Raw genomic sequence first — 12,855 nt, 5'->3', positions numbered from 1 at the left:
ACAAACATAAAATAAATAAATAAATAAATAAATATTGTATCAAAAGTAGATTAAACCAGTTAAAGCTGCCATGTCCTTTCTACGGGTTTTTAAATCCCATTTCTTTTTCTATTACGTATTTCCATGCTGTTGGAAGATTATTTGCGTCTTTTGCATTTAAACATTTGTTTTCCACCTTACTTTTATATATTTCTACTTTCTCCATCCCTAATGCAATCGTCGGGGAATGGACTGCCTTTACTATTCTCGCTTCATCCCATTTTATGTTCGCTCCTTCCTCTTGTCCCATGATCGCCAAAATGGTGTTATTGTGCCCTTTTTTTACATCATATTTGTGTTCTTTTATACGTGTTGCCAAATTATGTCTAGTTACTCCAATATATTCTTTTGTTACCGCTAATTGCTCGTTCTCAAATGGAATCTTATAAACCCCCGCCTTATCCTGCATTCTCATTGCGTCCTTATCATTTCTAAGTAATCTGTATATGCTTGGTGCTCTTTTATAAATCATTTTTGTGCCTTTATGTCTACATAACTCTTCTATCACCCCTTCCATTTTTCTGTCGTACGTGAACTTGCTGATCCGATCCTCTCTATTAAATCCTCTGTGTCTATGCTGTTTGACAAAAAAGCCGTACGCAACTCCATTTTCTGGACATAAATATAAAGTTTAAAAGGGGAGGTATACAAACTTCAGTATATTTAAAACCCACGCTTGCGCCCCTATATATACCGGCGTGGTCTAATGATCCGTTCAAATATAAGATGGCAGCGTTTAAAGCGCTTATTAAAAGGGCGTACGTATACTGCACAGATGTACGAGATCAAATTAAGGAGATTGACAGAATTAAAAAAGTGGCAAAGCAGTTAGGTTATAAAGCAAACATAATAGAAGGGTTACTTAAGAGTTACAAACAGCATAGACACAGAGGATTTAATAGAGAGGATCGGATCAGCAAGTTCACGTACGACAGAAAAATGGAAGGGGTGATAGAAGAGTTATGTAGATATAAAGGCACAAAAATGATTTATAAAAGAGCACCAAGCATATACAGATTACTTAGAAATGATAAGGACGCAATGAGAATGCAGGATAAGGCGGGGGTTTATAAGATTCCATTTGAGAACGAGCAATTAGCGGTAACAAAAGAATATATTGGAGTAACTAGACGTAATTTGGCAACACGTATAAAAGAACACAAATATGATGTAAAAAAAGGGCACAATAACACCATTTTGGCGATCATGGGACAAGAGGAAGGAGCGAACGTAAAATGGGATGAAGCGAGAATAGTAAAGGCAGTCCATTCCCCGACGATTGCATTAGGGATGGAGAAAGTAGAAATATATAAAAGTAAGGTGGAAAACAAATGTTTAAATGCAAAAGACGCAAATAATCTTCCAACAGCATGGAAATACGTAATAGAAAAAGAAATGGGATTTAAAAACCCGTAGAAAGGACATGGCAGCTTTAACTGGTTTAATCTACTTTTGATACAATATTTATTTATTTATTTATTTATTTTATGTTTGTTAATTAGTAATGTTTTTAATGTGTTTGTAGTTGGTTTAATTTGTTATTATTTAAACCGTTAAAATTTTTGAAAATTTCGAAACGTAATATCACGAGCATTCGAAGGCTATATATTCGAATGTGAAACTGGAATAAATTTTTCCTGAGGATGACCTATAATAACTAGGTTGAAAACGTTTGAAAATAAAGATATAAGCAAGCTCAGCAAGTAATTAGGTGTTTGTGTATTATTGTTGGTAAATCTGCTGAGGAAGTAAGGATTATTTAATTAATAACAAAAATTGTTGTTAATATAAAAACAAACATTTATCTAACGAAAAATAAACGTGAAAATTTTTAACGTTAACACTTTTAAGTTAACAAGCAAATTTAAAGTTAAGCCACAGCAAGTATGTTCTATTGGTCTAACAAGATTTTATGCCCTTAGGGGTAATTACGGCAATATGCGGAACATATTGAGCAACAATTACATATCTTATACCACTATATTACCTTCGTATTTTAGATTTTACTGTTCGTGTTACAATATTGTAAGTCATCCAATCAAACTGTAATAATGCTAGTTAATTACTCTACTTGTCTATATTCTGTGTACATAATATATTTTTATAAAATTACTTTGTACTTAATCTTAATGTTTAATTATTCTGATGTATGTATTCTAATGTCAAATCAGGTCAGACTGATGAGGGACTTGGACCAAAATACATCTTTGACAAACCAAAAGACAATAAACTTCTTAAACAGCGAATGACAGGACTCCTTGTATGATTTAATCACACTAGAGTGTCACAATATTTGTGTACACACTCGATTCATATATAAAGTATATGAGGATCTTAGGATTTTAGCATTTTTATTGTATTTTATATACATTATTATTTGTGTGTTGAATTAGTTCACATTTTGCATTAAATGTGGAATTAATAAAACTTTTGATTAAATTTTTTTCTAAAGGACTAAAAACTTTCAAATACTGAGAACTACTTTTCACTCGCCCAGTTCTTATCCAATAGTTACTAACTTCTTATCAGTATTTGACTGAATTAAACATTTAATTAAACTTTATTTTTTGTAAATTAATAAAAGTTCTTTAAACTAGACTATATCTGATTAGTTGAAAATATTTTAAAATGTAATATTAAAAATATTAATTTTTACGTCTTAAGGAAAAGGGTTATATTATGCATATGAAGTATCAATCTATATAAATAAAAATGTAAGTGTTCATTTGTTCAAAATCTTAAATCTCTGAAAGTTCTTCACCAATTGCTTTAAATTTTGAATCAATGTTGCATTCGAATACGCATGTTTTTATATACCTACTACTATATAGATGTCACACGAAATTCCCCTGCGGAGGAGAGGGACAGCATTAAAGCTTATCCTGAAAAACTCAGCTTCTACTGTACTATTTTAGATGCAAGTTTTTATTTTTAATTGCATTTTAGTAGGATACCACGTGGGGATGAAAGAAGTGTATTCCTTAACAATGAAAGTGTTAAGAGAAAGCGATGTGCAAGATTTACAGGCGCAGTTGCAGTTTTTTGCGGAAAATCAAACATTTTTAGACCCATCTAAAAATTTTCTAATTAGTCTGGAAACAGAGGGACCTAATCCTTGCATTCTGTAAAAACGAGTACGATTGGCTATAATGTAATAATCTTAATCTTCGCTATCGTTACTTTTTGCCCGAGAAACGCCAGACTTATCCACTAGTATAGTAGTAATAAACTACATTGATACTTCCTATGTATTCAGCCATTTAGCCGCTTTGAAACACCTTTTTTAATAGGTATTAATCCTTTCATTTCTTCAATGACGTCTGTTTACGTCATTCCAAATTACACAAACATTTTTTTATTTAAAAAAGCTGGCAAGAGCTCTTGCTCGATTTACCCAGCACTCTTAACAGAAGGTTAGGGAGAACATTAGGAAGTCGATAAGTTTCAACTATACTAGAATATAAAATTTAAGTAATAGCAAAATCTTAAAAAGATTAATTTTTCCGAATTATGATAAAAATCTCAATTTTAAAAAATACAGTATTTAAGTTTAAAAAACATTATGACACTAGTCAAAAGTTAAAATGGTTGTAATGCTTACAGGATGTTATTAAAATAATAATAATAATAATAATATAAAAGTTATTATTATTATAAGGCAAAAAAAAGCTTAAAGAGTGAAGGCAAATTTTTAAAAATATTTGTAAATGGCAATAGCAAGTAAAATTTTCATCAAGTCCGATCCCCTCGAGATATGATACGTGATTACCCTCTATCTCCCCACACCTCGAGTTCTATAGTTCAAAGTTTAACAAAATCAATGTCCCTTATTTGAAAGTTACCATGCCAAATTTCGTTTCTTAATCTTTACCCCATCCTCCGACATGGTTAATGTTACCTATGGTAGCGAACATGGCAACTCGTCTCTGAAACAGTGGGGACACACGTTCTAACCTAACCTAACCTAACCTATTCTAATAATTTGGGTGGCAATAATTATGGTAATTTATTAGAATAGGTTAGGTTAGGTTAGAACGTGCGTCCCCACTGTTTCAGAGACGAGCCGCTATGTTCGCTACCATAGGTAATATTAACCGTCGAGGGTAAACAGATTGCTTAATTGACACAAAATTTTAATGTGCCAGTATAGTTGCTTATTGAGTCACTATTGGTACATTTACTTTGTATACAAACTGTGTAAGTTATATCACATTATTCAAGTAAATGTAAAGAAAGGATATGATTGTTTGAAATTAAAAATAATAATAATATTTACATTTTGCGATATTTTTAACGTTTGATATTTTATTAACAAATCTCTGCAAAAGGGATGGATAAGAGAAAACTTTCCAAAACATATGAATATGCATAAAACATTCAAATTCCTAAAAACTGTCAAACACAACAAGTGTCTTATCTAGTCAATAAAAAACACTATCAATAACCAGGTTGCCAGATTGGATTAATTTGCGATTATAAATTACGACTTGCGTAAATTTGAACAATTTTTAAAATGAATTTGTGGTGCGTTTTCATTTTCAATATTAATACAGTATTATTCTCACTGTTCACAGGATTCAGTAAAAATTTAGAAGAACTTTCTGCACGACGCATCTGCATCTACATGTACTGTACAGTACATAAGATAATATAGCAACACTGATTATGAGTGGAAAAAATTATATTTAATCGCAATTATTACGCTTATTCATCGCCGATATACGTGGTGCATTCCAAAAGTTCGGGGACTGCAGTAATCTATGACAACAAAAACATGTATTTGAAGTTACAGCGTATGAAATGGATTCTACTAAACCACCTCTACGTGTTCAGGTTAATTTCACCCATGTCATGTGATTAAACTGCAAGCGCTGCTGTTTTTTTCCGGAGATAGTTACCTTTGTTCCGCAATGTAATAAAAGTGGAGTTTCAAGAACAACCTCCAACATTAAATTTTGTCAGCGTTTAGGTAAAACACCTATGGAGACTTTAAAATTGCTAAGAAAGGTGTACGGTGAATCTACCATGGCAAAGTCAAAATGTCAGAGGTTGTTCTTGAAACTCCACTTTTATTACGTTGCAGAACAAAGGTAAATATCTCCAGAAAAAAACAGCAGCGCTTGCAGTTTATTCACATGACATGGGTGAAATTAACCTGAACACGTAGAAGTGGTTTGGTAGAATCCATTTCATATGTTGTAACTTCAAATACATGCTTTTGTTGTCATAGATTACTGCAGTCCCCGAACTTTTGATCGTACCACGTATTTCTGATTACAAGAAAACATGTACGATGTGCATAGCACAGTACTGTACATTGTGACAGATTACTTATTAGACCCAGACCTAAGGGCTCAAAAATTCAAACAATAATAATAAAATTATTTTATGTAGAAACAATTCATAAAGGAATTAGTACAAATTAAAAGCTTAATTAAGAACAAAGTACCACATCACTTCAGCATTTTCTTTAGCGCTTCCTGTCCTGTGAACACCAAGAGAGTATTTTTAGCAAACATATTGTGTGTTCGGCCAGACCCACAATGGGGCTGCCAGGTGTTGAAGGATGGGGTCCGTCATATCCAGACGGTTCGATGGATCACTCACTCCCTAATTCTCCCGTCCTGATTCGGGGTTCTACCATATAATGTTTTAATATCATTGAATCTTAACAGGACAAGGGAGATGAAAACAATGACCTAAATTGATTTTAAAATACATAGCTAATAATCAAATTTCCAATTCTTAGTCATTAAATGGCTATATAATGATATTTTATATTGAAATTCATTTAGTTATACAATCGGAAATTAGAAATATTAGTAAAATCTATACCTTAAACTGTACCGGATCAAATAAGATAATGCAGTTATTTCTTCTTTTAATCAAGAATATTATTCTTTAAAATGTCAGAAAATAAATTTATTTTACTAATACAGAATGGCACCCATGTTCAACAGTATATCCAGGACTCCAGAATACCGATGCTGCTCAACACACATGTCCCTATAGTTTTTCAAAGAATGTTACTTAATTACCTTAGAATTACATAAAATATTAAGCAATGTGTGTTACTATGTTTACTTTTATTTTAAAGTAAAAAAACTGTTGTGGTATCAATGTTGTATTGCAGCACCATAAGCATCACCTAAATACCCACATACTCTTGTATTACTTTTATATGGCTAAAGTTAACAGCATAAGATTTGTATAGATTAAGTTAACCAAGAAAAATGAGAATAAAGATCGAGATGGTGTTCATACGGAATACAGCTTGATTTAGGTTAAAATGACATAATTATTCCAGTTGTTAATTCCAGAAAAAGACTAATGCTGTGGCGTCAAGCACTAATAAAAATTTGCTCGGTGTAAAAAGGGTGTTAAAATAACCCAGTTTTTAAAATATTAATTGAAATTAACTAACTCCATTCTGTCCAAATAAGAAAAGTTAATTGGATACAAAGGCTTCATGGGTTAATTTTACTCTGAATGCGTAGTATTATAAAGGAAACAGCAATTTTCCCTTCTCAGATTTTCTTTATTCTTTCGTTTTTGTTTTTCACTTTTATTTCAAAGAACAATTTTATAAAGCAAAGATATTTTGTAAGAGTAAATTTATTTTAATAATCACTATGCTGATATAAATATAATCTGCACGAAACAAGATGAACTCTATGTAAAGTTGTACTATTTACTTGATACCCAGCTAGATGCTTCTTAACTTCCATATCATCATCCCTCACTGAGAGATGATGATGATGTGGAAGTTTATTATTTATTAAACTTTAACAAACGTTTTCAACCTGTTCTAAAGCCATGGAACATTTGATAACTGTTCTTTTTGAATAGATCAGTTAAGAATACATTTAAAATAAAAATTCTTTGGAATAATCAGCAAATTCATAGCTAATGTTAGTGAGTGTACTGGAAGCTAGCATTATAAAACTGGTAAAGTACATTCACCAACAATAGCTATGAAGAATTTGGAAAAAAGTTGTAATTTATAGAAGTAATCTTTTGGGCAGATGTATAAACTATAAGAGTGCTACAGCATGAAAATATATGGATGAAAAGAGCTTATTGGAGAATAGTGCATAATGTCCATACAATCAACAACTGATATTATGAATGTAATTGCTTTTTTTATTTTATTATATTTTATTATTTTATTTTAAATTGTATATATAGTACTGTAATTCATTCTTTGGATTCAAATAGCTGATTATTCTGAAGAATTTTGTATTTTAAATGTGTTCTTAACTGATCTATTCAAAAAGAACACTTATCAAATGTTTTATGGCTTTTAAAAACTTGAAGATGGCCTGTAGAACACGTTGAAACATTTGTTAAAGTTAATAAATAATTCTCAGTGAAATAAGGTTTTGTTGTGAAAGTTTTACTATTTGGAGGACTTCATGCTTTTTAGGATAGTTGATGTTTTCATTTGTTTTTTCACATGCTTTTTTTCTCTTTCTGCCCTGTATCCAACTAAGAGGGCCTTTTTCTCCATGGCCAAAATAAGGGCAGTCAGATGGTAAAGGACTGTTCCAGCAAATCTGGAACAAACAAACCATAAAAAAATTCCAGAAATCTTCCACCTGGATTCTATTCCTAGTCCCCTAGCCATAACCCCTCAACCATCTAGCCACTATATAATTACATATTGTTCACCTTCATAAATGTAAATGAAGATATTACAAGTAGAAATATGTTTAAGGGACATGCTCTTAATTAATGGATTAATTGGTTACTTGATCTAAATTATACCATATATGTTTTCTCTTCAAGACAAAATCCTGCAGATGCCCTTGCTACCAAATTTTTATTTTTCTATAAAAATGTTACTTTCAGAAACAAAGCTTAATCAAAACTTTAAAATTACATAAATAATAAAATGATTTTTAGTTAATTACATTTAAGCTTAAACTTAAACTTAAATAAAATTATATTTAGAATATACATTATAATTTTCAGTAACGGTACATTAAATATACAGAAAGGTCTTATTTTACATAGGACAAATATATGTAAATTTGTGTTTTTCTGGATGGCAAATGATTAGGTACAAAGGTAATTCTAACTATTGTAAAATTCTTTGTAGAGCAAAAGTAATGGTATAAAAATTAAAGCAATTTTCTATACAAGCCTTTTGTCATAATTTTCTATAACATACATGTAATTTCTGTCCTCAATATTGCTGTAAAATTTAAAAGGACCAATGAGGAACATGTCTGAGAAATACATATCTTCAGAAACCAATAAAAGCCTGTTTTTCTATCTTAATTGTATTCCTGTATGATTGGTTCTTGAGTGATGATATACTGTACATGTCGATGACACTGCCAGGTGCATCAGGCCATTATTGTAAGATAACGACAGTGGAGAGAAGTGTTGTTAAACAACAAAGATTTAACAAAGTGTTCAGGACTCATCTTGACTTTCCAGTACAATTTTCCACAACTTATCTTTGAGATTATCCAGGTAATATGAAATAACAATTGTAACACTGACAATGAAATTTACAAATCTTGATATCATAATACAAATATATTCTGAGAAATAAAATATAAAATAGCAGCAGCTTCCTGTCACTATGTCCCTCCAAAAGACAGCCATATTGAAGTGTAATATTACTAGTACCACCTAAGCTAATTTTTTAATTAATAAACCATGCTTCTCCAGCTTATGACATTCCAAGCACAGAGAGATAACTGAATGCTACTCACTATGGTGAAATATTCTGATTTGCACGTATTTTTGTATATTGTTTAATTTTTATGCAATATACTGAACTATATACATATTATATTGATATGTTAATCATTCGGAAGAGTCAGCAATAGTGCTAGAATTCATAGAATCTATTAACAACAACACTATTGTTTTATTGTTAATAGATTCTATGAATTAGTGATAACACGTACAGAAATGATTTTAGGGTTAATTTCTTAGATCTAACAATCTGCAAAGTAGGAACTAAACTATACACTAAAGCCTTTTGTAAGCCAACCCACTTCAACTCATTCATACACTGGAAATCAGAAGACAACTTCACACAAGCTAGCATCATTTAGAATGCTAGTAAACAGAGTGGTAACCCATTAATTCAATTGCCTTTATGTCCTTATATTATACTGTTTTATATTATTATTGTCAACTAAGGACTTATCATATTAATTAATAGGACTATTATACTGGTGTGCCGATTTTTGCAAAAGAGGAATTCTTATTCAGAAAAAAATAAGTTTTTATTTTTCACTTGTTGTTTTCCCTGGGAAAGATAAATTTTACTAATCATCAATGGTGTGTGTAGCTACAAATTTTGCCATCCATAATAATTCCCTGTGTAATTGCATCCAAAGTAACTGCCCATTCTTCCCCTAATTACAACACTGCTCTTCATGAATATAATGAGTAACAGTTATAACAAGGAAATCTTGCCAGTCCCCTAATGCTTGTTATAGTCAAGTTTGACTTTACCTCCTTTTGAATTTTTTACTTATTGCCACAATTTACGGGTTTGTTGCTGCATAGAAATACTGTATCTGGACCACAAAATCTGTAGTGAATACAAATATGTTGCACTAACCTTGTATATTTTTTGCAGACAATATTAGAATGTAACGCTAATGTTTTCAACTCATTTCTATGGTCTTCTTCAGGTGTTCTATAAATTTTTTGGTGCAATATGAGTTTCATTCTGATTTTTAAATGTTCCAATCTCCAATACTTCTATCTTCAAAATTTATTTTTGAAGACAGAAGATAAGACCTTACAGAGAACTTATAGGTGCATGTATCGCAGAAAACAAGGCCAGACATTACATTTGCAGTTAACAAACTCGCACAGTACTGCAATGGATACTCAAGAAAATATTGGAACACAGCTAAAAGAATATTATGTTATTTGAAGTCAACAAGACGACTAGGAATAAAGTACACAAGATCCGGAGGAAACCTTTTTGCATACTCAAATGCAGACTGGGCAATGGACAAAGAAAATTGTAAAAGTACAACCAGATACACAGTATTTATGGCCGGAGGGCCTATAGCCTGGAAGAGTACCAAACAATCCGTAACAACTCTCAGTACAATGGAAGCTGAAAATATATTCCTATCAACGTGTTCAAAAGACATAACATGGATGAGAGAAATGCTTAGACAGTTAGATCAGCAGGAATTACTGGAAGAACCCAGTATCGTCAAATGTGACAACCAAGCAGCAATAGGACATACCAAAAGTTATGTGATAAACGGTAGAACCAAACATATAGCTGTAAAGTATCATTTCATTCGAGAGAAGGTCACTGATGAAACAATACGAACAGAGTATATGGACTCTAAGAACAACGCTGTCGACATCCTCAAGAAACCACTTGGGACCAAACCTTTCCCAATCCACCGTAAACGCATAACTAGCGAAGAGAACACTAAATAAACATAGAGTCTCTTCAAGAGAGGGATTGTTGGGAATGCGAAACTAAAGCGAGTATCACTAAACTGTCGTAAACTATATGTGGACTGGCAACACTCTGCTAAGAAAGCACGAGGCAGGAAGAAACCTGTTGTTCTGTTGGCGCCAAATTATGGATGTATCAACAAGTGTATATATAGTCTTAGATTAAATTAAAGTTCAGTTCTAAGTTAAAGGATTGCCTCATCATTGTCCCAACACTAACACTAATGTTATTTTTATGTTTTATTCAACAAATTTTGCTATCTTTCTGTTTGAAGTTCCTAACACTGAAAGTCTTTTATAATATGCATTATTTCATATCAACATACATTACTGAACCTTTGTTTAATTAATATTATCATTTTTATATTGTTTTTGTTTTAAACTACATCTTAAATTAATCATAGTAAGTAGCATGCATTGTATTTGTAGATCAATAAAACAAAAAAAAACTTCATTAATAAGAGAAACAATATTAAAATATAAAATTATGAATTAAAATGAAAGATTCTGATGTAGCTAAAATACATTTGGATCTGAAATTAAAACAGAATTCAACACCAATACTTATCCAATTCCAAATTCAGTATCTAATGTTAAGATTTATATGCAATAAATCATGTTATTTATAATATGATAGGTTATTTATAAGTAATCAATGATTGTTTTATTATTATGTAGAAAATTTAAAGTCCAAAATATTTTAATATACATTCACTTACTCATTTCTCTTGCATGAATAATTAATCTTGCAACATAACCTAAATATTCTTCCTAAAAAACAAAAACAATTTCAATTAGTTGTAACAAGTACTTTTTTATTGTTAAGTTACTGATAATGATGCAGAATGACAAAAATAAATATTCAGAGTAAACCAGTTTTAACCTACTTATACAAATTTCCAATTCTACAGATACAGACTTTTTAAAATTTGCTAAATATTATTCTTTTTTCCCTTTACTTTTAAAGCATCATCATCATCATCATAAACTAATATTTCCCAAAAATATTTTTAAAAAATAATAATAAAATCTTTATAACGTCTTTTATTTGCTATTTTAATTTATTGCAATATCTGAATTTCCTAGAAACAATTTTTCTAATCCTGAATTTTGTCCATATCACTTCCCCTTGCTTAATATGCTACAAAAATGATATATGACTTTTTTTACTTTAAAAGGTTGTGCATATTTGCAATATTGTCTAAGTATTTCTTAACTATTCAGTGGAAAAATAAACGCTTTTTAAAAATGATTAAAAAGTCTTATTTACTTCACATTATGACTTAAATGATAAAGTATTCTGTCTTTAAGATGCTATAAAACCAAACAGTACATTTCTACAAGTCTTGATCAGCCTGCTGCGATATACAGTAAAAATTATAAAGCTGTATTAGTATTAAAGAGAACAGTTTATATAAATTTAACAGAAACTTATTTCATTTCAGGTCAATGGCATACTCATACCAAATTGGGATTCTAATATTTACAGAAAGCTTAATATTAGAGTCAGTTCCAGCAAACGTTTTTGACCAAAAACTTGGTCTTTGTCAGGCTATTGACCACTATAAAATTCGAAACTGGAATTCGAACAACATTTTTAAACGGGTATGATATCGCCAATCAAAGGCATACCACCGTCCTAGCTGCCTACGCCAGAGACCCCGAAATACAAGCCAACCTTCATAGGGCCAAATTGGTAAAAATGTCAGATCAGGTTCAGCACCTTCACAACCTGGAAGCATTGGAAATATATAAAGCTGGCCTGGCTGGCAACTGTATTAATGCAAAAGATGCCATCAATATTTTGTATGCATGGAGGTGGTGCTATGAGAAAGCACTGAACAACACTAGTACATTTCTACACCAGCAAATACACTATTATTTATTTGTAGGGATGTAACAATATTTTTATCATTTCAGTAGCATGTATGGCAAAAATTAGTTTCCAATTTTTAAATAATTTGGAATTTAGAATAATTTTAAACACGTCGTTTGAATTCCAGTTTCAAATTTTATACCAGTCAATAGCCTGATGAAGACCAAGTTTTTGGTCAAAAACATTAGTTTTTATCCAAAGCTGTTTGTACTGGGACAAAAAAACGTTTTTAGTGTGTTCATTTTATTTACGTTGTGCCAACATACTCAGTACATTAATTCTTCATACTAAGAGGGTTAGTATAAATAATCAATATATATGTTGGAAAATTTGAAAATAATTCTATAAAAATAAACTTGTAAATACCTTAGTTCTGGCTTTAGCAAAAACATGGTTTTCCATTTCGACAACACTTTTAGTCGTCGGATTGCCGGATTGTCTTATGGCTTCCTCTCTAAAATAAAAAGATATTGAAGTATTTA

At 31.0% G+C, this 12,855-nt stretch overlaps 1 protein-coding gene across 1 annotated transcript in view; it reads right to left on the bottom strand.

Moving 5' to 3' along the window:
- LOC136983395 (mediator of RNA polymerase II transcription subunit 15-like) overlaps positions 1-12,855 on the bottom strand; it is a gene marked incomplete at its 3' end in the record, with an annotated part of 73,324 nt that overhangs the window by 40,535 nt on the left and 19,934 nt on the right. Inside the window, 2 exon segments of the mRNA XM_067280108.1 lie at positions 11,217-11,268; positions 12,740-12,827. Coding sequence (XP_067136209.1) covers positions 11,217-11,268; positions 12,740-12,827 — 140 coding nt within the window.

This window comes from Centruroides vittatus, unplaced genomic scaffold (genome assembly GCF_030686945.1).
Source record: "Centruroides vittatus isolate TY-2023 unplaced genomic scaffold, ASM3068694v2 contig_882, whole genome shotgun sequence".
Lineage (NCBI taxonomy): Eukaryota > Metazoa > Arthropoda > Arachnida > Scorpiones > Buthidae > Centruroides > Centruroides vittatus.
Note: the sequence above shows the minus strand (reverse complement) of the source record. Positions and strands in the feature narration are given on the sequence as shown.